Source organism: Heterocephalus glaber, unplaced genomic scaffold (assembly GCF_053883595.1).
Source record: "Heterocephalus glaber isolate CG9 unplaced genomic scaffold, H.glaber_assembly_v1.0 deba00000901, whole genome shotgun sequence".
Lineage (NCBI taxonomy): Eukaryota > Metazoa > Chordata > Mammalia > Rodentia > Bathyergidae > Heterocephalus > Heterocephalus glaber.
The window spans coordinates 13,490,424-13,518,246 of NW_028258171.1; the positions used below are offsets into that span (position 1 = coordinate 13,490,424).

The 27,823-nt window shown below is 40.6% G+C and overlaps 1 protein-coding gene across 1 annotated transcript; it reads left to right on the forward strand.

The window, feature by feature from the left end:
- Positions 1-11,567: 11,567 nt before the first annotated feature.
- LOC101711340 (UDP-N-acetylglucosamine transferase subunit ALG13-like) lies at positions 11,568-24,837 on the forward strand. Its single transcript, XM_087208002.1, is given in 8 exon segments — positions 11,568-11,656; positions 15,937-16,082; positions 17,910-18,122; positions 21,885-22,836; positions 22,959-23,290; positions 23,293-23,357; positions 23,360-24,781; positions 24,784-24,837. Coding segments are annotated over 8 exon segments (3,273 nt in total).
- The last annotated feature ends 2,986 nt before the right edge of the window (positions 24,838-27,823 follow it).

The following is a 27,823-nucleotide window of genomic DNA, read 5'->3' on the forward strand; positions in this document are numbered from 1 at the left end:
GGACCCGAGTTTGATCCCCCATACGAAAAAAAAAGTGAATTACCATTTGGGCCGGGGATTTAGCTCAGTGGTATTGCCACCTGCCTAGCAAGCTCAAGGACCCAAGTTCGATCCCTGGTACAAAAAAAAAAAGTCACTGAAAAGAGCTATTTCAGGCCCTCTTAACCACAAGCACTGTCTTTAAGTTGCAAGTCATGTATCACAGACACATGCTTCCCACTAAACATACTTAGGACCTTCAATTTGGACGCCACAATTTGTGCCACTGTGCTTCTCACCCAAAGTTTCCCTTAAAAAAACTTCTAAAGTTCTTGACTTCCTTCCCAAAGTTCTTCAGATGAAAAAGATCAGGTGTAGGCAGTTTCCTTTCAATACCTTTGGATCAACATCTTTGATTGGGTCACAAGACATAATTGAACCTAGGTTTCATTGTTTGTCTCTTTTTTCTCTTTTGTGTTAATCTGTTTGCTAATCTTTTTTTTTTTTTTTTTTTTGGTACTGGGGATTGAACTCGGGACCTTGCGCTTGGAAGGCAGGCAAGGGCACCACTGAGCTAAATCCCCAGCCCCTGTTTGCTAATTTTTTAACTGCTTCCTTTTCTATGTGATTCTCTGAACTAAATTAGTCATTCTCAAAGAATTGCAGTGGCTACCAATTGTTCTAAATATTAAATTTATTTGTAGCCTTAAAAATCACTGAAATGTATATTTTAACATTGACACATCTATATGCTTTAATGGGATCACAAGCACCCGCCAATTAGTTGCTATTGCTGGCATTTCTCAGCATCTCAAAAGAATTCAAGGACATCAGAAAATAAGGCAATATGCAAATAATTATGCAAACTATGTTCCAATCATTTTCCCACAAAGCTATACAGGACTCTCTCCATGATCTTTCAAACTCTCCCAGGGATTCTGTCCCAAAAAATTAGAGCAATTAAGATCAGACTGCAATTAGTACCTATTCTCATGTAATGGTACCTCAGTGGATATCCCTTGAGTCTATCTTGAATAAAGACACAGCTTTCTTGTCTTTACCATACATAATGTGATTTGTTCTTTACACATGCTAATCTAGTTTTTGCAAGCATTCAAAGCCCTTCTCTCATTTACTCACATGTCACTGGTAGTTTGATACAGCAACTTACTGAGAGTGGTTCACTATAGTGCCTTTAATTGGTTTACATGAGAATTCCTAAACTATAATTATAACGCACAATTTATCTGTGGCAAGGGCCCTACCATTAAAAAGCTTAAACTTCAGCATAAATTTAGGGACTAGAATAGTCTTAAATAATAAACTTGCTCTAGACTAAATATTGGTCAGCCAAGATGGAGCCTGGTAATATTTAATGAATTTTATTGTATCTGAGTAAATATATTAAAAATAATCAATAATCAATAAAAGGTCACCTGCTTAATTAAAATTGATTAAACCAATCCTTGAGATTTAGTCTCCTGTTAGGTCTAGGCTAAGTAAAACTTGAATGTAAAATCGGTTCCGATATTCTTCTGAAATTCATAATTATCCTCATGAATGTTTACTCTTCTCCGCTTTTTACTGATGACACAGCACAAAATGAGATCAAGGTCCTCATGGTAAACTGTGCTTCTCTCAGATTTTGTTTCAACAAGCTTTTATGCCTGTTTATTCTCTCCCCCCTAGAAATGTAAGTTCTATGATATGGTTTATATCTAGATGTCCTCCCAAGAGTCTGATGTGCTCAGAGGTGGGGCTTTTGAAAGGCGAATGGATTATGAGTGTCATATCTGACTTGCTGTTAGGAATTGGGGCCTGGATGGAAGAGGTGTGTCACAAGGTATGTGACCAGGAAGGATATGTCTCCTTTCCTGGCTGGCTCCTCCACTGATTCTCTCTGCTTCCCAGCCCCTCTGCCATGAGCCTCTTTTCCTCTCTCATGCTGCCCTGCCTTGGTGCTAGTGGACTACAGACCAAAACATGAGCCCAAATAACCTTCTCTCTTGAAGTTGTAGGTGTCAGGTATTGTGTCTCAGGGATGAGAAAGTTACTTAAGACAGAATTTGGTATGAGAGAAGCGAGATCATTGCTGTGATGCTACCTGACCATGTGATTCAGAATCCTTTGGAAGTGATTTGTGGGAAGAATCTGGAAAGGTTTAGAGGTGCTGACTGAAGAAGCAGCCCTAGAATGCTATGAGCCTAGCTTGATGGGAGATTTTAGTCCAAGCTCAGGAGACTAAGATGGTGATAAAAAGAGGGTAAAGACCAGGCTCAGGATACTTCAGTTGGGAACAAGGACTCCAGTGGCACTTGGACTTGGGACCATGTGTATTATGCTCTGACAGAAAATGTCTTCAATTTTTTCATGTCCTGAGACTTGCAGGGAATTGAGATTAAGCACAGCAGATTAATTAAACTGGCAGAGAAAATTTTAAGGCAGCCCAACATTCAAACTGTGGCATGGGCATTGTTGGGGGCTTTTAGCCAGCTCTATATTGAGAATCAAGAGCAAACTGCACTGTTGGGTGATGTGAAAAGTTTTGAATTTTACCAGAAAGGAAGTTCCTGTAAAACTGGGACTTGTAAAGTTGGAGCAGAGAACTTGGTTGCTGAGAAGATTAATATTAAAATAAAGCTGAGTAATTTACACAGGAGAATAGGAAGGAAGCCTTGAAGGAATGGGAGAAATTGGAAAGACAGGCTCCTTGGCAGACTCAAGGGTGGAAAAGTGAAAGACTTTGTTTCAGGAAGAGAGCCCCAGGGTACCCCGCTCAAGAAAGACAACCGAGGAAATAGGCTTCCTGGAATTTTGTTCACAGTGCTCAGCCATCCCAGCACTCAGAGGCCCCTATAGCCATGATCCAAAAGGATCTGGCTACTACTGGAGTGGGAGACAGACCCTGGCACCATGCATGTGGTGCTGGATTTACAGGCATGCAGAATACAAGAATTGTGGGGTCAGGGAGGCTTCCAGTCAGATTTCAGAAGAAGGCCAAGGAAGCCAGGCAGTGTGTCTCTGAGAGGGCAGTGTGTGAAGCTGACAGAGTGAAGCCACAATTGTAGGGGAGACCCCAGGAAGTTTGAAAAGCCAGGAACAGGAACGTGGCACATGTGAGGAAAGCTGCATGGAGTTCACATCTTGCCACAAGTTGCCCTGGGTACAAAACATGGCACTGTAGAATTTAATATTTGCTCTCTTGGGGCTTGGCCTTGCTTTGGTCCCACTTCTGTTTCCCTGTTTCTCTCTTCTGGAATGGGAATGTTCACCCCGTGCCACTGTATTTTGGTAGTGATTAACCTTCTTTTTGATTTTTACAGGAGCCCACAGCTACGAGAGCCTTGAGTCTCAGAGGAGACTTTAGACTTGGGACATTTCAGCAATGCTGGAACTGTTAAAATTTTGGCAACTCTTAGAGATGGACAAACTACGTTTTGCATAAAGAGCTGAGCATGAGTCTCTTGTCAGCTCGAGAAAAAATGTTGTGGTTTATAACTACATGTCCCCCAAGAGCCTCATGTACTCATAGGTGGGCCTTTTCATGTGACTGGATAATTGGGGCTTATAGAACACTTGCTGTTAGGAGGTGGGACCTGGTTGGAAGAGGTGGATCACAAGAGATATGACCAGGAAGGGTACATCTCCCCTCCTAGTTTCCTCCTGCATTGATTCTCTCTGCTTTCCCAGCTGCCATTGCCATGAACTACTTTTCTTATGCTGTGTTTCTGCCTTAGAAACAGCAGACCATGGACTGTACCCTCAGTCTTCCCAGGTGCAGCACTGCCCAGTAAGCAATTGATGCTTAGTAAGAATTTGTTAAAGAAACAGGAGTCCCTTTCCATCACAGACAGAGTACAGGGAGAAGTTATCTCAGCACTTGGTGGTGGCCACTGAGTGGCTCTGGCAGTGACCGTGCAGGACAAGCAGTGCTTCACAATCAGAGCCGAGGCACCTGTCTAGGACTGCCAGACCCAGGAGCTCAGGGCCCTGGCTTATCATTCCCTCTTGCTCCAATAACCAAGATTGGACATGGACACAAGTGTTCATATCTTGAAATTCCAAGATCTGCTCAGGGAGAGAGGCTTTGGAAGACACTGGCCTTGTAGTAGTCAATTGCCACCAAGACTTGGGTATGTGTATGAAGAGGACCCCATGTACATATTCCATTCTGAATAGGTACATTCAGCCTCCCTGGCTTTATTGGGATTTTCTGAAGAGTAGGCACTAAGTAGGTATATGGGTTTTACTTGGTTGATGATGGAATGAAAATGGCCCCTAAATTGTAAGCCCAAGAAAATGAAGAAAAATTAAAAGCAGGTCATAATCTTCCCGTCTTATGATGTATTCATGAGGCTTCTGAAATAAATTAAAACATTTTAATTGATATAAAATAATTTTAACCATGTAATACTAGAAAATGCAGCAGGAGACTGACTAAATTCATATAATTGAATATCTTATGTGATCTGGTGGTAGAGTCTGCTTGTTTATCTTTCAGAATACCCAGATATAAGCCTCCTTTTTCCAACTGTTACTCTGAGACATTAGCTCCCCAACTGAGAATATTGGGCCAAAACAAATGTAACCACTGACACCTTGTGTGTGATTTAATTGCTTTCCAAATATATTTTCTCTTCTGTTTAATGGGGATCATATTTGTCTCATAAGTACATGGGCTAGTAAAAGTAATATAAACCAGGCACAGTGCTTCTGTAATCTCTGGGAGGCTAAGGCAGGAGGATCACAAGTTCAAGCCTGGCCTGGGAAACTTAGTGACTTAGGGAGACCCTGTCTCAAAATAAAAAATAAATTAATTAAAAGGACTAGAGATGTAGCTCAGTGCAAAGGCACTGGGTTCAATCTCCAGTACCACACACATACAAAAAAGATTATATAATATAGAATGTCATTTACAGAGTCAAGTACTATATTCCATATTAAAAATCTTTGAGACCAGGGTGCAGCTCAGCAGCAGAGTGCTTCTCATGCATGAATCCTGGAGCTTGATCTCCAGCCCTCGATTCCCCATCTGTCACTGAAGGCATTTTAAGTATTTAGTATTTAAGTATTTAGGTTGTGAGCCAATGGCTGTCACTGAACAAACCAGATGATTCCCTGTGGTATAAAGTTATGTACAACTAGTTCAGTGCTTTGCAAAAACACATTGCAAAGCATAGTCCTCTGCATGTGGGATGCATGAGCGACAGCATTAGTTCAGCTCAGAAATATGCAGCTGCAATTTCCACAGCAAGCATTTTCAAAAGTGGGAGGGAAAGGAACATAACATGCTGCTGTGATCATGGAAATTTGCATTTGCTCACCCGTTTGCTTCCCGCCAGGCAGCTCTAGGACCTTGCACCCACAGCCTGACCCGCTCCCGGCCAACCTCAGCCCCTGCTGACTCAGATGGAACGTCTGTGTTAGGAAGATATGCGCAGGATGTAGATAGTTATAAAGTCGCCACAAAATTTGCATATTTCATCCACGTTTTTCTTCCTATTCACCATCACCATCCCATCAGCAACCCAGTATGTTTTGATGTCTGATAAATACAAATCTATCAAACAATTTCGCTAAAGAAACAATTTTAAGGAAGAGAGATGGTCTTATTTTCTGGTGGGTGAAGTGCACAGAAGCTAATCTCCAGGTGAATGGTAGAAGCAGAGAACCACAGGGGGATCAGGTGGGCATTTAGATAGTAGACACTGAGAAGGTTTTCCATTTGTCTTTAAAAAAAATGGCCTTCTTGGGGCTGGGGATTTAGCTCAGTGATTTCACTGCCTGCTAGCAAGCGCAAGGACCTGAATTCGATTCCCAGTACCAAAAAAAATGGCCTTCTTGGCTGGGATCTTTCATGCAGTGTACAAACCCCACAACTGTATAGGATCATTCTTCAGTAATCCAGGTATCTTTGTCACAGCCTGGTTTTCCAGAAATTACAGTGTCTCACATCTGTGTGATGCTTTAGAGTTGAAAAAGCTCTTTCAAGGTTATCTTATTTAAGCCCTTCAAAAATCATTTTAATAGATATTATTTCTGTTTCATAGACAAGAAAACTTAGGTTAGAATATATGGCAGGTCAAGGCCTGGAGTTAGAAACCACACCTACTTCACTTCCAGTTCTTCTTCCTAGCATCAAAACTGCTGCTTCTTTTTTCTCAATTTAAATACACCAGCTCATTTGGTCATTTTCCATATACCTACTTCTCCCCACTTACAATCATCTCTGTCTCTGTAGAGTTTCATGGACTTCAACATCCAGTCACTCTCATGGGGATCAACTAACAGGTCAGTAGGAACCAAAAAGTGCCACCCTGGCTCTGTTTTTAGTTTCCCCCTATGATTGGTATATGTTTGCTGTACATATTTACATTCATTTCGGGAAGTGGAGAACCAGAACTAAGGGTCGATATTCTGTTATCACTTCAAATGGTCTAATGTTTGAGCTCTCTTAGGACAGAATTGGTAAGTATATATGATATGTCTTGATCATTTTTATCCCCTGCCCTCTTCCCTCCCCTCTTTCTTGCATCCCCTTCTCCTTCTCTTAAAGTCTGCCTGGGGGCCAGGGATTTAGCTCAGTGGTTTCCCCGCCTGCCTCGAAAGTGCAAGGTCATGAGTTCAATCCCCAGTACTCAAAAAAAAAAACAAAAACAAAAAAACTCTGCCTGTATTTTCCTCTTTAATTTATTTATATTTTGGGTCTCTTATATAATAGAAACCATGTGATTTTGGGGGGGGGTTACTGGAGATCAAACCAAGGACCTAGCTCTTGCGAGGCAGGCAGTGGAACCACTGAGCTAAATCCCCGGCCCAGAAACCATGTGCTATTTAACTATCCGTGTCTGACTTATTTCACTTAACGTCAAGATTCATCCATTTTCCCGCAAATGACATAGATTCATTCATATTCCCAAAAGAGTTAAAAGTATCATACTATAGTGATACACACACATCTGTGTTTATAGCAGCATAATTCACAATAGCTAAGCTCTGGAAACCATCTAGATGCCCATCAAAAGATGAATGGATAAAGAAAGTGTGGTATATATACGTGATGGAATATTATGCCGCCCTTGATCTTGAGCAAAGTCTTGTTCTCAACTTGATAGGAATGTTGTTGCTGCTAAAAGCCAGCTTGTACCTGCTTCTCTCAAGGTAGTAGTTAGTGTTTGACACTACAAATGGACAACATTCATCAGAATGCCAATGCCATACATACACTCAGGCTTTCCTCATTTTGTACCTGTAGCATTTCATTTTAGATTCTAAGTGTCCACTTCAACATAGTCACTTATCATATTCATTTGAAATCCCTTTTCTGATGCCCCATTAACTACTCCCTCTTCATTTTGCCTAATTTAGCAGCATCTATAAATTTAACCCACATAAATTCAATACTTGATTTCAAGTCATGTGAATGTGTGTCTCTGATATCTCCCACTCTTGATAGAACCTCTGGTAAGGATGTTTCATTAATGTAACACTAAGTCTTTACTCAGAGAAAGAATCAGCAAACTCTTCTTCTGTTAAAGGCCAGAGAGCAAATATTTTTAGGTTGTAGGACATAGGGTATCTATTGCAACTCCTCAGCACAACTATTATACCACAAGTGCAGCCATAGACAATAAATAAGCAAATGAGCATGCCTATGACAATGCAGCCTGATTTAGGAACACTAAAATATGAATTTCATATAACTTCATGGCATAATATATTCTTTTCCTTTTGATTTTTTCCAGCCTTTTAGCTCAACATTCTTAGCTTACAAATGTCCACAAAACCAGGCTAGGATTGAGCTAGATTTGCTAATGCTAATGCAGAGATGAATGTATTAACATATTGTGTGCTAGAGACAACTATCACTTTTATCCTTCCCCTCAGTTTCTCAGGTAATAAAATCACTACTTTCAGATGCAAAAGTCCAGAGGTAGAAACTAGCAAAAATAGATTTTATATTCAACCTAGAAACAATGGCTCCCTTCAAGTTTGATTACAGATTGCTGTAACTATGTACAGTCATGTATTCATGTGAAGTTTCAGGTTTTCATCTTTCCTTCTTCTCTCAAAAACTGGCTTCATGAAGTAGTCACAGAAAAAAACACATCAAAAGATTTTTTACTCTCTGCTAATAATAAATAGCTCCAGGTAGTGAGTGCCAGCCTCTCTCTATGTTGTCCTTGGCCCTGGATTCCAACTGGCCATGCTGACTGCTCCTTCCTGTTGTAGGTGATTTTAACTCAGGCCCTAAAGTCCAGGTCTGTGGTACTTAGTGTCTAAGGTAGTTACTTGCTTCTGTGAGTTGAATAGATGATTCAGATTCAGGACAGGATGCTAGACATATTCTTTTCAAGAGCAATTTCAAGTTAATAGGATGAATTGGGGAGAAAACAGAAAGAAATAGAGAAATTACTTGTGGCAAAAAATTGAAAGCGGCCTCCCAGATTAGGGACCTCATTAAGACTTTGGAACAAACGAAATGTCTTAATAGTTTAAAAAAGAACTTTGGACACTAAAACACTACTTACTAGTAGGTGAAAACAATCTGGATCCAGGGGATTTAGCTATTTTGGGCTTGAGCTGTGAGGTCTGGATCACAGACTGCTGTCTGAACCTTTCTGGTTTTCCCAGGGCTAACTCTGGTGGCCTCTACTTCTTTGCCGCATCCCGCCTTCAGGTGCATCTCCCTCTGCTTCTGCCTATGTGGAGGTTTCTGGGTCTCCACCTCTGACACTGTGTTTTAACTATTTTCTCATTACTGGGAAAAATTCTCAACAGCTGCAACTTAAAGGAGGAGAGGTTTATTTTGGCTCATGGTTTCAGTCCTTTCAGTCCATGGTCAGCTTGTTGGCTGCCAGGCAGAAGTAGCATGGTGGAAAGAATGGAAGAGAACAGCTAGTCATGAAGTGGCAGCCAGGAAACAGGGAGAGAAGGGGGAAACAAGGAAGAGAATACACTCTTCCAAGTCATGTCCCCCGTGACTCACCCCTTCCAACAAGGCCCCATCTCTGAGCATGAGACTTTGGGAGACATTTTGGATCTAAACCCTAATATTCTACTTCTACCCCCACTATCCTACTGTCTTTTTGAAGTAGTGATTCTCTTTCTTTGGTCCCCTGCTCTTTTCAAAGGGCAAAGTTTTGTTCTTAATGAAGAGAAAAGTACAAATTAAAACTAAAATGTACCATGTTTCTGTATCAAATCAGTTATTAACACATACATTCTTTATATATGGTTACAACTACATATCCTCCTATAGTTAATTTTGTTAAGTGTGTCTGGAAACCTATTTGCACACAATGGAGGTGAGAAGGCAGATCAGAAAACTAGATAGCCCTGTTAGGAGAGAGTTTGACAACAAATATCAAATCATTAAAATTGTTTGTACTTTTTATTGCATAGCCCCTTTCTAGGAATATGGCCCAGGAGAAGATTGCATAATACAGAAAAAAAAATTTTCAACACAAATATTTGCATCATAATGTAGTTATGATAGGAAAAGAATACTTTAGGTATCCAACCACAGGGAAAAGACAAAGCTATGTTGTATGTATTTGATGAGTAGCATATTTATAAAAAATGAAGAGTGAAAAACCTGGATACAAGATTCCTACCAACTGAAAGGATATTTGCATAGAGAATAAATTGTAAGAAAATAGTCCAAATGAAGTTATTTTCTTATTTGTACTTTGATGCCCTTTATATGTATTACTCTATATACACTGGTATTGACAAGGAAAAACGTATGGAATGGTAGTAATATATGCTTAGAGACAGCAGTGGCACATAAAGCTACATACACAAAGTAAGTGCATGATTTAAAAAGCCTCGAGACTCTGCATCAAGGGCATTACACTTAAACACTTACTGAGCCAACTAGGTACCATAAAAAAAAGCTACATTGGGAAGGTGACCAGTTGGTCAGCAGGTCCCCTTTCTGATGGTGGTTGCCTCTCCTAAACCCTCCTGTTTGTGAATTGTCTAAGACATTTTTGTCATCCCTGGAACAAAATACCTAACACTTATGACTTCCAGGAGGAGAGGTCATTTTGGGTCATGGATTTTAGAGGATTCAGTCCATTGTGGGCTGACTCCAGGGCAGGAAAGGAATGATGGGAAAGGGTCAGAGAGCAAAGGGAGGAGCCAGGGAGGGAGATGCATCCTTCCAGTCACAACCCCAGTGACCCCATCTTCTAACAGTAGGTTCAGCTCAGAACTCTTCAGTGGATTAATCCACTGGTGAATACAGCACCTCCTGATCCAATCACCTCCCAAAAGCCCCACCTTTAAGCACAGGAGCCATTTGGAGGACATTCTAAATCTAAACCACGAAAGGCATGCAGGTTCAATATTTCAAGAAAAACCCTAAATCTGGATTTAATGTGACATCTTTTAATGTTTGTATGTTAAGATCAAATTTAAATTAAAAATACATTGCATGGGCCAAATAGAAGATGCTAGATCCTTCATCTTCTGCTCTATAACTTGAATAGAGACTTGTGCACATGCATATTTGCTAGAGAGAATCAGATCAAAATGGAAACGGCCATCATGACTGAACGATGGGATTTTGGTAATGCCTATTTTTATGATTCCATATATTATAAATTTTCTTTAATATTCATGGATTTTTTTATCCATGGATTTTTACAATGGAAACAGCAAAGCATTATTTCTTACCAAAATGCAGACTATCTTTTTCAAAGAGTCCTCAGAATCTGAAGCATCACTTTATTTCCATCTACACTTGATAACCATTCAGTTAAACATTTAATTGTTCTTCACATTAGATGTTAGGCTCGCAGCATGAATGGAGTCACACAGAGATGTAAGAGTTAAAGACACCAGGGCTGGGGATTTGGCTCAGTGGTGCCTCCTCCTGCCTCACAAGTGCAAGGTCCTGAGTTCCATCCCCAGTACCAAAAAAAAAAACCAGTTAAAGACACCAGTGTGGCACAGCGCATCTGTGTGAAGTGGACCCAGGAATAGGAGGTCATTCCATGGTCTCAGATGCCTCCTCACTCTCTACTCCTGTCCCTGGCCCTCTTCCTACCAACACTAGACAGAAGAAAGAGTCACATCTGCTAGCCTGCTTTATTACAAGTGTGCACTCAGGGAGGGGAGGGAATTAGGTAAGCTTATGGAATTTATGACAATACAGGCAGAGTTGATGTCCTGGAATCAGAGAAAAAAATTTATATCCTACCAGGAATTATTTTAATAATTCCACTTAGAAAGCTGAGTTGTTTCTCCAGACATGAAAAAAAAATGTAACAAAAGATCATCTGCAATTCTACTCAAGACAGAACTACAGATGTGGGTGAAAAAGCATAAAGGAAGTTAGGTTGACTTTCTACAAGTTTAAGTGCCACCAAGGGCACTTTTCATTTCCTTTCTATTTTCCTGGTAAGTTCAAAGGGACCATTCAAGTTTCACTTTGTGCACAGAGGTGGCATGGCCTATGCATGCAGGGAGTCAGATTTTCATTTCTTTTTTTGCTTCTTCTTGGAAATGTACCATTTTCAGGCCTGACTTGGAGCCCAGGGGGAGTTTCCAGCTGGCACAACAAGCCAGTGTTTGGCGAGATGAGCTTGCCAGAGTCCCGGGCCCCTGCAGTCCAGAGGGACAGACCTGGCCATTCAGAGGGGACTAAGGTGAAGTGGATGGTGACGAGGTCTGTATAGCTCTGAATTTTGCCAGGATTGCTTAGTTGTCCCTGTACTTTCCTCTGAAAGGTTACATGGTTCATCCTAGGGCTACAAAATGTTTAATAACCAGTTCACCAAGGAAAAGAGCCCTGAGTGCTGATTTTTGTGGTGTAAGTACAATCAGAACTGTGTATCTTTTGAATGCCTGCATTCAACCAATCAATAGATGGAAAATATTCAGGCAAAAGATTGTACTGAATATGTACAGATTTTTTTCTGATCCTTCTTTCCTAAACAATATAACTATTTACATAGCATTTACATTGTATTAGGTATTATAAATAATCTAGAGATGATTTAAAATATATAACACTAGGTGTTGTGGCACATGCCTGTAATCCCAGCACTCAGGAGGCTGAGGTAGGAGGATCGCTGTGAGTTTGAGGCCAGCCTGGGCAACACAGTGAGTTCAAGGTCAGCCTGAGCTACACTGCAAGATTCTGTCTTAAAAACAAACAAACAAACAAGAAGATGTGTACAGGTGATATGCAAATACTATGATACCACTTTATATAAAGGACTTGAGCATTGCAGATTCCACTATTTGTGTGTGTGTGCGTGTGTGTGCATGTGTGTATTTGTGTATCCTGAAGCCAATCCTCCATGAACTCTGAATAGCCAAGGACAGTTGATTCTGCCTCATCCCAGCTGCATCAAGCTTTCAATCTGAAGTGATGATTTTTCAACTTCACGGTGGTGTGAGAACGATACCATTCAGCAGAAGAAAACCTATTTCAAATTTCGAACTCGGGTCTTTTCCCAGGCAGTCGCTCCTCTCTCGAGATGTTGGGCAGCAGAGAGCGAAGCTTGGGTCAGCCACGTGGCCAGGAGGGAAAGGACAGACACTGCAGTGCGCTGTGTTGCTAAGCGAGGACATTTTCAATTTGCCACACTTGGTCAGGGACTAACCCCATCCTAAACCCAGAAGCTCCGCACTTTATCTATTTGTCCCACGGTGGCCCTGCCCACAGTCTCTTGGGTTCCCAGGGGGCCGCTCAGCCCTGAAAGAAGTTCCTGCTCCGAAAGGCTCTGCTTTGACCTCCTTTATTTACACAAACAGCAGTTTCACTCTGCCGTCTTTTCTTTCAGCATATCAGATTGTTTAACCATTTCATCTCCAAATGTTCCATTAGTGCTACAGCTCTTTCTTTGTATATTTTATTATTGATTTTATTTCTTTACTATTATTTAACATTGGATCTGGAATCACTCCCCTCCCCCACAAAAAAAGATCCAAAATAAGCACGCATCTTTATTCATCTAAAACACTCTTGAGGATCAAAGTAACAATACATTTTATTAATTTTTGTTACATAAGTTAGTGGGCTTTTGGTGTATTAGGATATACCTATTTAAAAGAATATAAAAATGGAGCCGGGCGTGGTGGTGCATGCCTATAATCCCAGCACTTGGGAGGCTGAGGCAGAAGGATCACCAAGAGTCTGAGGCCAGCCTGGGCTACATAGTGAGACCCTGTCTAAAAAAAAAAAAAAAAAAAAAATGTATATATATATATATATATATATATATATATAAATGAATAAATAAAAATTATTCATGATTCTAACAATCAGATATAACCAACATAAACTACTGGCATAGAAAACAATACCATTCACAATAGCATCAAGAAAACTTAAATACTTAGGATTCAACCTGACCAAGGAAATGAAAAACCTCTTCAGTGAAAAACTACAGCACTCTGAAAAAAAGAGCTTGAAGAGGACATCAGAAAATAGAAAGATGTCCTCTGTTCCCAGATAGGCAGAATCAATATAGTCAAAATGGCCCTATTTCCAGAGCTAATATATAGATTTAATGTAATCTCAATCGAAATACCAATACCATTCCTTATAGAACTAGAGAAAAACAATCTCAAAATTCACATTTAACCAGAAGAGATCCAGAACAGCAAAAACAATCCTGGGCAACAAGAGCAAAGCAGGAGGCACCAGGATCCCAGATTTGAAGTTATGTTACAAAGTTACAGTGACTGAAACAGCATGGTGCTGGCATAGTAACAGATATGTAGATCAACAAAATCAGAAAAAGGAAGTAAAACATGACTCCAGGCACATTAAACTCTTTGATCTTAGACAAAGGGGCCAAAAACACAGACTGGAGGAAAGACAGCCTCTTCAATAAATGGTGCTGGGAAAACTGGCAACCCACATGCAGATGACCCAATCTAGACCCAAGTATCACACCACGCACTAAAATAAAGTCAAAATGGATCAAAGATCTAAAGTTAAAACAGAAACATTTAATCTGCTGAAAGATAAAATAGTACAACTCTTGAAGACATCTGTGTAGGCAAGGACTTTCTGAACAGAACCCCAGTGGCACAAAAAATAGTACCCAGAGTCAACAAATGGGATCATATCAAATTAAAAACTTCTGGACTGCAAAGGAAACAACCAACAGAGTGAAGAGACAAAATGGAAAAAATTTTTGCCAGGTATTCCTCAGAGAACTAGTATGTAGAATACATAAAGAACTCAAAAAAATTAGACACCCCCCCCCCCCGCCGAATGAAAGACCCAGTGAAAAGATGGACAAAATGAAATGAATAGGCACTTCTCAGAAGAGGAAATACAAATGGCCAAATATGTATTTATAAAATGTTCAACATCACTGGCCATTAGAGAAATGCAAATTAAAACAACACTGATATTTCATCTTACTCCAAAAAGAATGTCCATTATCAAGAAATCAACAACAAATGCTGGTGAGGCTTCAGGAAAAAAAAGAGCCCTTTTACATTGTTGGTAGCTCTGTAAACTAGTACAACCACTATGGAAATCAGCATGGAAATTCCTCAAAAAACTAAAACTAGAAATCTCATTTGACCCTGCTATTCCTCTTCTAGGTATCTTGCAGGAAGAGTTAAAAACATCATATACACTGATATATGCATGCGCATATTTATAGCAGCACGATCTATAATAACTAAAACTTGGAAGTAGCCTATATGCTCATCAACAGATGCCTGGATAAAGAAAATGTGGTATTTACACACAATGGAGTACTACTCTGCCAGAAAGAAGGATGAACGTGAGTCATTTGTAGGAAAATGGATGCACCTTGAGACCATAATGTTAACCAAAATAAATCAGACACACAAGCTTAAATAGCACATGGTTCCTCTTAAATGAGAAACCCAAAATATAAATAAAGAGCAAAATGGAAGATAGATAATAGGAAGCAGGGAGATGGATCTTTTTTCAAATGAGAAGGGGATCAGGAGATGCAGGGAGAGGGAAGAAGGAAAGGGAGGAGGAGGGGAGGAAAAGGGGGTGAAAAAAGAATGGAAATGTGTTATATACGTGTGCCAACTGCCCACGAGGAATGTGATCAGTATGCAATGCAAACATGTACTAATAAAAATAAAAATGGGAAGAAAAAACAAAACTATTGGCATATATCCTTCCAGATGTGTGAATCCTTCTTCTTGTTGGCAGCAAAATGAATTCATACTGTGCATTGTTTGGTAACCCTCTCCTTTTCATGTCAATAAATACATTTTTATGGTATCGCTTTTAATATTGCAGTGTGAGATTCCATATTGATAGGCCTTAATTTACTTAATGATTCCCCTTTATCAGGACACTTAGGTTATTTCTTATATTTCGTATGTTTAATATACACTTTTATATATTTGTGTGAGAATCCCTTTAGGCTACATTTCTGAAGGTGGAACTGCTTGATAAGAGTCCCCAGATTTCTTTAGATCTTTCATAGGGTGGATAAATTGCAGCTAAAGACTAGAGAATTGAAGTGTAGTGGCTGCACCAGGAGGAGTTTAAATGAAACAACAAAAATGCAATTTAGGCAGCAGAAGTGGTGAATTGCCTTGTACTTAAAATCATAGCTGCAGGGAGGGCAGGAAAGGAGACAGACAGGGCCATTTCATTTCCTCGAATGCATTTCTTGAAAGGGCAGAAGATGCTGAGGTCGGACCGAATAGGTGAGTTCTGTGAACTGCTGTGAGAGACCTGGTGAGTTTGAGCTCTGGTCCAAGCTCCTGCCCTGTGGGAGACAAATGGCATTAGCTCCACTCTTCAGGTCAGAAGCGCATCCTGGAGCAGTCAGTGCCAGCTGCAGTTCTACAGTTCTTAGATGGCCCTTCGTCTCAGTGGGTCACCAGAAACAAGTGCTTATTTCTCACTCATCATCTGCAGGTCAGCAGTTCTCTTCATTCCAAACAGATTCACGATGTAGGTCTCTCCTGCATATCTTCTTCCAGGATATGCGATGAGGTGAAGGACCACCAGCTACTAGGCCCTGATCTTCCAACAGTGTATATAGTCAAAGGCCCTGAAGCCGGGCTCAGGACTGTCATCGTGGTCCTCTCCCTGTGCATTAAATTGGCCAACGCCAATGTGTGGGGCAGTAGGCTCCAGTTTAAAGGGAAGAGGAGTTGAGGGAGGTGATTTCTGCTGAACAATATTCAGTGAATCACAGCAGTTCTGCAAGGCACTCCACTTTTAATGAAGGTCTTTCAGGAACTAGTTTCTCCCGAAACTGCTACCAAGCTGAGAAAGAAAAAGTGGAAAACAATAAAATGAGCAGCTTTTCCGGAAGAAATCCCTCAGACAAGTTCCTGACCTCCTTTAAGTAATGCAGGAAGAAAGTGAGTTGAAAGTGTTGCTCAAGAAGAGGATGTGTCCTGGTTTTGAGGGGCATCTAGTCTTTTGGGGAGCTTTCTACTCTTTTAAGAATAAAAGAAATGCAAAATTGCAAATACAAGTTAGATTTAAAGGTAGTTAGAAAGAAAAGATAAACCATAAATACAGATCTTGATAATTACCCAACTATAACAAAATTCAAAAGAAATGGATATTTTAATTGACCACCTGACAGTTCTATAATATTTTTTGTTTGAGGGCTGCAAATATTTTGTTAATATCCATTTGATAGCAATTCTTTAAATCTTTTTTTTTTCAGTGCCAGGGATCAAACCCAGGACCTCACATATACTAGGCAAGGGCTCCACCATTGAGCTATTCCCCCAGGCCTTTTAAAACCTTCATTTTGAGACAGGGTCTTGCTAAATTGCCCAGGCTGGGCTGGAACTTGCAATCTGCCTACCTTTAAGAAAATAAATTGCCCTTTCATCCTGATCAAATTGTCATACCCTCTTCTCATCTTGCTTACAGCAAAGATGGTGAATAAACACTAAGCCCTGTGGCCATCAGAAGGCTGGTTTCTGAGATACCGGTGTGACCTAGCCAGACCTCACACTTTCTGTTTTTCCTTTTTCTTTCATTTTTGCTATTGGGGATCGAATTCTGGAACTTGGGCTTGCGAGGCAGGCGATGGAACCACTGAGCTAAATCCCCTGCCCTCATACTTTCTTGTCAGGACAGTGGACCAAGTTGAATCATCCCTCGGTGTCCAGAGGTGACTGGTACTGGAACCCCTTCCAGTACCAAAACCCACTTACACTCAAGTTCCTAAAATGGCAAGGTATTTGCTTATAACCTACACAATCCTTTCTGCATACTTTAAATCATCTTTAGACTATTTATAAGGCCTAACACAATGTAAATCATTGTTATGCTGTGTTGTTTAGGAAATAACATCAAGAAAATAAAAGTCTGTACACATTTAGTACAATTACAATTTCCCCCCAAATATTTTCTTTCTTTTTTTTTTTTTGGTACCGGGGATCAAACTTAGGACCTTGTGCTTGGCAGGCAGGTGAGGTGCCACTGAGCTAAATCCTGGCCCCTTCCCCCAAATATTTTCAATATGCACTTGGTTGACTGCCCGGATGTGGAACTTGTAAATACCAAAAGCTGACTGTATAAGCTACAGCGTTGCCCAGATTCCGAGGAGTAATTGTACTTATAATTGTGCTTATCGATGCACTGAGAATTTGTTTACAAGTAAAGAGTAGAAGCTGAAGAGGTTGGCTTGGGAAGGAAAACTTTGGTATGAGACTGCTGGGAAAGGCAGGAGCAGACCCAGGGCTCCACACCCAGACAGCACATGAGCTTGGAGCACAAAGGCAACCAACCAACAGGGTATAGGTGGCCGCTCCCGGCTTCAGCTGCCAGGCAGCAACAATGGAGAGCCTGGACCAGATTAGCTTAGAGCCAGGGCCACAGGTGGCTCATGACCTTAGGAAGGAATGCTGAGTAGCAATCTCCAACAGATAACCATTAAAGTCCCCTCCCTGGTGACATAACCTGTCTTTCCTCTTCCTGAAAGCAGGCCAGGATGCAGGCCACAAGGGCAACTCCTCTCTTTCCTCACGGCGGCGTGCAGAGAGCCTAACAGGAAATCCCAACCACAAGGCTGAGCTCCTGATTGATCAGGAAGCACGATTGAGAAAATCAGCTTCTAGCAATGGCGACAAGGAGCTAAAGAAGGGAAGAACAAATACACAACAACACATAGTGGAGAAATCAGAACAGCGCTTACGGAGTGAGCCTGGTTTCCTATCTCAGCTCAGCTTCCTTCCCCTTCTCCACACTGTGATCCATTCCTACATTTCGCTCTTCCTATGTAGTAGATGCATTTTAAAGAAATGTCTGTATTTTCCCAACTAAAGCTATTTGGGGAAAAGAACTCCCATTAGAGTAAGGCCTGCACCAATAGACACTAACTTCATTTCCTCATTTCTCAATGTTAATAAAGGTCTTATCAGCCACCCAACAATTCCAGGATCCCACTCTATTCAAAGGTCAGGTCCCCATCTCTCTCTAGAAAGATGGCAGCCACAAGCTTCCTAAAGGCCAAAATCACTCTTTTGTGATTTTTGTGATTTTTGGCTGCTCCAAAGGGTTCATTGCTCTTTAAATAGAGTTCACACCCTCAAAGTGGCCCACAAGATCGGGTGGGGTCTGGCTCCTACCTTCACCACCAACCTACCGCAGCCTCCTGTTCTATGACACCCACAAAGTGAATTTTTCATTTGCTCCTCTCTTCTCCAAGCTAGGAACAGTTTCCCCTTTCCTTTTATAAAGCCAACTCCTATTTCTCATTCAGGGACCAACCTAGGAAGGCCTCCTGGGTCTCCAGAGTCAGCAGCATGAAGCCCCTCACTCTGCACTGATCTCTGGACCTCGGGTGCGCTTATCTGCACGCACTGGGGTGTAAGCTCCAGGTAGCCACACATGAACCATGGGAGTCCACAGTGACCATCTTGTGGTCCAGGAGCTCTCTGCCACCCTCGTTGGAACTTCTGAGGTACTAAGTGAGCAAATCAGAGCCCAACAGAAGCACAGCCATTTCCTTCTTCTCCCACAGTTGGATTTGCAGGCTGTTCTCAGACTTACCTTGACTGTAGACTATCGATGCACTCAATAAATTCATCCAACAAACACTTTGGAATATTCCACATGTTGGACAGAACGATAAACAGATCAGACACGAATCTTCACCCTTGTGGAATCAATTTTATGGGACTTTTCTGCCCACCAGCCTGCTCTTCCTTGCCAACTCTGCCTAAGACTGTCTTGCTGCTCTGCTGTAATCTTCAGCCACCGCTGAAGGGCCCTGCTGGTCTAAGACAGTGGTACCGAACCTTTTAGAGACGTGTGCTCAAACCGCCACCCCAAACCCACTTATTTATCACAAAGTGCCAACGCTGTAATTAAACCTGAATACTAAGGTTCTAGTTTAGAAAAAACAACTCATGCATTAAGATCTTTCATCTTAAAAGAAAAACAAATACGTGTGCCTTAAGTTTGCTGCCAGTAGTCTAGGACTTCATGGGTTTTAACCATACTTCTAGCTTCTTGTATTTTGCTTTTATTTTTAAACTTTTATTATGGAAGATTCCCAACATACACTAAAGTAGAGATAACAGAACAATGAGCCCCTGCATGGCTAGCATATCAAATATGGCCAAGTCTGTCCCATTTCTATCTCCCACACACTTTCCCACTGCCCACCAGATATTTTTATAGCAAAAGCAGACATCCGGTCATTGCACTCATGAATCCCCTCTGAAGGGAGAGGACATAGGGACACAGAGGATGGGTAAGTCATAGGCAGGTGGAGAGGAAGCAGAGTGGCATGCTAAACACGAGTGAGAGCAGAAGGAAGTGTTCGGGCAGGAAATGAAAACGGTACATGCAGAGTCAGGAAGGAGCTACCTGGAATGGAGAGAGAGTTGGAAAGATCGATTGGAAATGATTACGAAGTTTCAAATGCGAGTCTGAGGTTGTGGGTGTCTACAGAGAACTGTTAAGTAAACCTCACAGGAGCCATTGCTTTGGACCAATGTCCTGCACTGGGTCCCCACAGATGAGTTAGAGTCAAAATGGAGTCACTGATAAAGTTCCATGTTACCAAATTGAAACGTACCCCGCCTTTGGAAAAATTATGTGGTCAAATTACGTGGCCAAATTTCCCAACAGACCAGTTTTAGTTGACATGAAAATGAAGTAATGAAGTTCCCTCTGCCTTAACTGTAACACACACACACACACACACACACACACACACACACACATTATCTGAAGTAACCTGATGTTCACTAATCAGTTATTTTTCTATTGTTCTATTTTCTTGTTCTCCCTTAAAAGGAGAGTAACTGAAATAATGAATTAGATTTTTGTTCTATGTTTCGGTTTTTTTCAGCCCACCTCTGTCTATAAAACCAAACTTTTTGTTCAGTCCATGGGAACCCTCTTTCTATTTTATGGTGTGAAATGTTGCCAATTCTAGTATCTAGTAGTAGTAGTAATAGTAGTAGTAGTAGTAGTAGTAGTAGTAGTATAAAGCCAAGATTGTTAAATTGTTGTAATGTTTTCCTTTTGACAGAAGATTTAGTAAGATATTCGCAGAAGTTTTTTAGGTGTGATATGAGTCGAATAGTGTTTGAGAAACAATCATATTGGGGAAGAGTGGAGCATACATCCCCTGAATTCAAAGGAAAAAATAAACAGAAGGCAGACCTATATAGGGGTCTATCCTTATACTTAAGAATAATAGGGCACAGTCCACCATGGTGGTGGCAGAAACAGAGAGAGAAAAGCCAGGATGTTTGTTTAAAGGTTGGAGAGACAGAATTCATTGCCTAACTCAAGACCATGGTTAAGGAAAGAACAACATATGAGTACAATGACTATAATGCTCCATCTGGTCATTGACAACATCAAAGAAAATGGGAGGTAAATCTTTGGGAGATTGTAACTTTGGGGGGGGTGATAATGGGATATACAAATATCTGGTAGTAGGTTGTTGGAGATGCAAGATTGGAATTCAAATGAAAGTGCTTGATACAGGTCTAAAATATATTCACCTAAACTTGATGGGTGAAGTAGCAAGTCAGAGAAAAGAAGAATCATGGGCCAAGACAGAGAAGAAGCTAAAAGTACAAATGTCACTACAAATTTTCTGGAATGGTAATATAATTTTCTAGGATCATGATACAATCTCAGAAGTCAGAGAAGAGTGCCTGCTGAAAGGAGAAATTTGGTCATTAGAGAGACTCCGGCGGTTGGAAAGCCCAGTAAATGCGCCTGATGTCATGCGCTGTACATTCACAATGCACACAAGGCCACATTCATCTGTTGACCTTGAGGGCAGAGCACAAGGCTCATTTATTCCCCCAGGCCTTGCCTCTAAAGAGAAGAAGTCTGTATTGGGAGAGTTTTCATTCTTGAATCAGCTAGTTGTTAGTTGTGCTGTGAAATGAGCTCATTTGCAGAAACTCAAATTTTCAGTTTTCTTTACAATCACCACAGCAAGTAGATGATGGGTATAGGACTGGCAAAAAATGGGCCCCTAATTTGGTGCTGGGGCTGGAGTAACAAAGTGAGGATCCAGTAGTGGCGAAGAATCAACCCAGCTTGGAAGGAATGAGGTGTGCCCCAATTCAAACTGTGAATCAGACACAACTTGAGTGCCTCCTTTCTTGACTTCAGGAAAAATAAATTCAACGCATAACATGTTAAACAAATTGGTTAAAACAAATTAAATCGTATTAGTCATGGGGAGATTTCATCAAAGCATGGTTTAGATGGTGATGAATTACACATATAAACAGAAAGGACATTGAAAAAAAGAAACAGGAAAATTGGAATCCCTCTATGTGTTGCCAGAATCCTATGGAAAGGAAGTGTTTGGTTCTAGAAAATTTGCAGTGACATTTGCAGAGTGAAATGCAGCTGTGGAGGAGGTAAGAAATTCATCAGGTTATTTTCCTCACTTAAATTGTCTTTGGGAAAACGTGAGCCCTTCTCCCTGACCCCTACTCCTCCCTGCACCCTGCTTCTTCCTTTTTTCCACACTTCTGTTCCTTTTCTCCCCACTCCACTCCATGCACAAGGCATAAAGGATGGAAAAAGTCCGGTGGACAGAAGTCTTTAAATGAGGCTTCAATGGGTGAATATTTAGGCAGTTTAGGGCTGTTTCAAAAGCTGACTGCCAAGGATGTCTCTTGCCTCTTTCAGGCTATTTCGGAGCAGTTATTTTGCAACTAGGCCCATCATTTGCAAGTTAGGAAGGCTTGTGTCACAAATATGAAGGAAAAGCTACAAACTTTTGAGCCTTATGTGGAGGGATCTTTTGAGAAATACCTGGAATGGTTGAAAGATCCCAAGGAAAGCCAGCTGCAAATATAAGCTTTTTCTCAAATCTATAATTGGGATTTCATTCTTTATCACCGTCCTGGAAAGCCACCAATTTATGTCACAGATAATGGCTATAAAGTCAAGATTGTATTCTGTTATTCAAGCAATGGTCATTATGATTCTGTGTACTCAGAACAGTTTCAGTCAAAGGCAGCTATTTGTCAGGCTGTATTGTATGAGATTCTCTATAAAGATGCGTTTGTCATGGATGAAGAGGCCTTGAAAACTGCAGTTCAGTTGTTTCGAAGTAGTTCTAAGAAGAATAGAAATAATGCTGTGACTGGAAGTGAGGATGCCCATATTGATTACAAGAGTTCAACCCAGGATATGACTGAAGAGTGGGATGCTGGCTTCAGTATTCAGAATATACCAGAGGGCTACAATCAAGGAATGGAAGGACTGATGTCTCCAGAAAGCCCATCAAAGATGCTCTTCCCCTATAAAGTGCTCAAAGCTCTGGGTCCAGAAATCTATCATTATGTAGAATTTGATGTTTGGTTGGACAGCAGAAAAGGACTTCAAAAATCTGATTACGTGGAGTATGCTGGAAGACAGTATTATTATTATTATTATTATTATTATTATTATTTTATTTTTTGGTACCAGGGATCGAACTCAGGTCCTTGTGCTTGCACAGCAGGCAGCAAAACCACTGAGCTAAATCCCTGGCCCAAAGACAGTATTATTTAGGAGACAAATGTCAGGTTCTCTTAGAATCAGATGGAAAATATTATAATGCTCATATTCAAGAAGCTGGAAATGAGAACAATTCAGTGACAGTTTTCATTGAAGAACTGGCAGAAAAGCACATTGTTCCACTGGCTAATTGAAAAGCAGTTACCCAAACGACTCCTATTCCTACCTGGAATGCTACACCCAGTCGGAAGGGAAGGGGTTACCAGAAAATGTCTACAGGCTATGTCCCAGAAATGGCTATGCCTGAGATGGACATTAAGGAGCATGAGACATTGAAGAAAGTTCAAGGAAAAGAGGTTTATATGACAGTGGCTTCAGCAGGGGAGATTCCCTCCCTCCGCCCAGACTTCAACACAGTATGCATTATGGGCATGACCCTCCCCACTGCACCACTCACAAACAGCTGCCAATGTTATGGGCAATGAACAGTTCCATCATCAACACTCAACTCACAGACAAGGCCGAGGATATTGGATACCCAGGGATTCATCTTGTTTTATAAATAGGCACAACATGCCAAGCCCTAAAGTTGTTTTTTACTCTGAGCCAGGCAAAAGGTGCTGCCAGAGCTTTGATAACTTCTCCTGTAGTTCTTGTTCTTTTAGGCATAGTCACCACCAGATGCATTGTATGAATAAGGAGTGTCATTATGGCTTTGTCCTGGAGAATGGACAGATGCCCAGTGGCTCGGAAGAAACTGTTACTTTTTATGAAGTTGACAAAGGAGATGAGACTGCTTATCCAGCTTTACCTAACCATGGTAATCCCTCTATGATGGTTCCTGCTACTTCAGGATACTGTGTTGGAAGGCGAGAACATAGCTCAGAAAAACAGACTTCAAATTCAGAAGAGGGCAGTGGCCAGAGTGACAATGGGAGATATGAAGAATATCTTTATCCTTCAGAGCCAGACTATGAAACTCCAGGTGTATATAGCACAACTGCATCTACAGCAAACTTGTCTCTGCAGGACAGAAGACCATGTTCTTCTATGTCTCCACAGGACACGGTTACCTCATACAACTACCACCAGAAGATGATGGGAAAGTCTGTAGGAATTGCAGCTTCCTGTGCCAGTACTGCTCCTGCTCCAGTCTTACCTAACTGTGTAACTGCTAATCAAACTACTAGTACTTCATCAATTTCCTCACAGAACGCTCTGCAGCCTCTATTTGTACCTCCACCTGCACAAGGCAGGCCAGTGATTGCTTCACCATCTCATCAATACCATTCTGCTGCTATTCCTGCTGCTGCAGCCTCTCTCCCACCACCACCACTGCCGCCTCCATCTCCTTTTGAGGTGGAAGAGGCTTCAAACTCACCACCACAACTTCCACCCTATTCCTGTGATCCAAATGGCAGTGATCTGCCTCAAGTTACAAAAGTTTCACACTACTATTTCAGTCTGGGGTTGCAGTATTATCACCACAGCTATTGGCACTCTATGGTCTGTGTGCCACAGATGCAGCAGCCTCATGTAGAGAATTACCCAGTCTATACTGAGCCACCTCCTCTGATAGACCAGACTGTTCCTCACTTGTACAGTGAGGTAGGGAGAACAGATGGTGCACAGACAGAAGCATCAGCAAATGGGACTTTAGCGAATGCTGACTCTGCATCTATCCTTCACGGAGCAGTCTATTACCCAGTTGTGTCAGATCCCTATGTGCAGCCACCATGGCCAGGTTTTGATTCCTGCCTTCCTGCTGTGGCAGATCATCCCTGTGTGGCGCCCTGTCATCCAGTTGCCACATCATATGGTGGTTCTTCTCAAATTCACAGTGCTATAAATCCTGGGGCAGTTAGGACTATATTGCTTCACCTCCTTCATCTTCTCATTATGTACTCCAGAATATGTAAGATTCAGCAATATGAAGTATTCTTACTCTGCCATTTTCTTGCTGTTTTGGTTTTTAAAGTTTTGTTTGGGTTTTTTTTGGTACTGGGGATCTAACTCGGGTCCTTGCACTTGCGAGGCAGGCAACACAACCCCTGAGCTAAATCCCCAGCCCAATTTTTAAAATTTTATTTGTTGGTGTTTAAATGATTTAGATGGCAAGAGTCATTACTATTGTATCTGCGTTTCAGATTGTTTTGTCTTTTGATTTAATATATTCCTTTGAAGGAATACTGCTTTGGGCTGTGAATAAGGAGATTAAGATGGATGTACAACTAGCCCCATACTGAGCCTATTTGATGATATTCATTTGTTTCCTGTCAACCAGCTTGTCAACTTTGTATTAACTAATGGTGCCAATTGAAATAAATCTTACAAGCTATTTCCCAGGCTGAGAAATTATGCAGCATACCAAACTGTTCAAAATTATAATTTCCATTTTTCTAGAAAGTAAAACAACAAAATCAAGAGCCTTTGCTTTTGGGTAATTTAATATTAAATAAGAGAGCTCTTCAGGTTTCTTAAGAATTGTATGACCTGAGTTGTGTTCTGTGATATTAATCAGTTTTGAAGTCACATGGTGCTCTGCTTTAGATTTATCCCATATGCTGTTGTTTAATACTGGATTTATGTAACTGTACAGTATTGAATTGGTGTCCTTTGCACAGTTAGCAGTAAATAAAAACTAGCATAAAAAATAAATTGTCTTTGGGAATTTCTGGTTTCTTTTTTCTTGAACTTTCTTTTATCAATAGTTAATTACCCTGAAATATGGTACATAGTGGAAAAGCAGGATAAGCCCCCAGTATTTCTCTTTTCCTTACATTTTTTTGAGTATAAGTTAGTACAGTATAAGTTAGTACCCTAGCAACCTCTAAAGATGACTAATGAGCATTTTTAAATCATTGAAAACTCATAAAACTTTAGATATTTATTTTTTTAATATTCAAATTATCCCATCTCTGGCCAGCAGGAAGTGGCTCCTGAATGCTTTGGATCTGACCTCATTTGTTAAAAGGTTTCTTCTTTGACACAAAACAATACTGCAGGCTCACCTTTTAATTTCCTGCCATGACTTGGACTCAGGGAGGTGTCTGTATAATTTTAGTTCCTTTTAGTGAGGAATGGCATTTAGAGTCCAGTCTCTATACTTATTGTCTTGTTACTGCTGCGTTGTCATTTTGTCTATGCCTTTTCAAGGAACAGAACGATGAAATATGCATTTTATTTATTTATTTATTTAAGAGAGAAAAATGGGGCTGACACTGATGTTTTCAATACAAATATGAGATTAAGAATATTTACTTCCTGGATTTTATATTCTTATTTCAGTAATCTCATTGTCACTAGTAATGTCGATATTTTGGAATCATTTAAGATTTGAAACAATAGCTAAGGTTCACCAGATGCTTGAGAAAGCCTGAAAAGTAGGAGCAGAACAATAAAGGCAGGAAAGAAAACATCAGTGCACAAAAGGAATTTTGATTAATATCTCTAGACACATCAGAGAAGATATTGCCTTTGGAATTTCCAGGAAGAAATGGTAACCTACGTTCTGTAGCCTTATGGCAGGTGATGTGGGTCCTAGTCTTTCTCTTTTGTGGGGAGGGTTTACTGGGGATTGACCTCCAGCCTTCCTGGCCCTTTTCTGTATTTTCATTTTATTTTATTTATTTTTTTTTTTTTTTGGTACCAAGGTTCGAACTTGGGTCCTTGTGCTTTCGAGGCAGGTGGCAGAACCACTGAGCTAAATCCCCGGCCCTTGTATTTTTATTTTGAGACACGTTCTCCTTCAGTTGCTGGACCCAAGCTTATTACCCTCCTGCCTTAGCCTCTCAGACTATTGGGATTACCTGTAATTTCTTAAGCTACAAATGTGTCATAAGCTAAAGCTAGTAAATAATTATATTACTGTCAAAGAACTTAAGTTTTTCAGCATAGGAAAAACAAGATACAAACATAAAACCAAACAAGGAAAAGCCCTGTAGTCATAATCTTCAGTGGAAAATATCAATTAGAACCCAGCTTTTTGCATTTTCAAATACACATACATTTTTCAACTGTTTACTCTGAAAGAAACCCACAAAACAATAACAACCCAGTAGCAAAGAATGACCCTTGTGCACAAATGGTGGTCTTTAAATACCATTTCCTAATTAGAAGGAACCAAGGCTCTTTGGGAACACACCACAAGAATGCAACAAGCCAAACCTGGACTATGGGAAACTACAGAACCTTCGACCTGATTTCTACCGCAAATGAATAGCACAAAAACTGACTGGAACTGTGTTCTGTGTAGATCTTATTGGGATCTCAAACAACCTACTTTAACAGATACTTCAAACAACTAAAGAAAGTAGAAAACTGAGATTACATGATATGAAAAAATTCCTACTTTTGATACCTACAATAGCAATATTGTTATGTTAAAAAGTCCTGCTGGGCACGACATGCACCTCTGTCATTCCTGCTACCTTAGGCAGCTGAGGCCAGAGGATCACAAGTTACAGGCCAGCCTGGCCAATTTAGCAAAACCCTGTCTCAAAATAAAAAATAAAAAGGGCTGGAGATACAGCTCATGGCAGAGTTCCCCTGGGTTCAAACCCCAATACTGGAATAAAAAAAAAGACCTTACATACTAGCTATATATTTGAAGCTTATTCAGTATATATATTTGTGGTTTGTTTTAATATACCTAGAAAATTATTGCACAGGACATAAATGGAACAAATTTGACAAAAATATTGAGAAATATTAAAGTTGGGTGTGTGGTTGCATCACAGTATTCTAACTTTTGTGTGTTCAAAAATGTCAATAATAATAAGATTTTTTAAAAAAAGACTTCATTTAAAAACACTAAAGAGGACTTAAATAAATGGAGAGTTCAGCATAAAGATGTTTTTTAAAGTGATTATTTAACCCAAAGTTGCCTAAGACAACAAGAGAGAA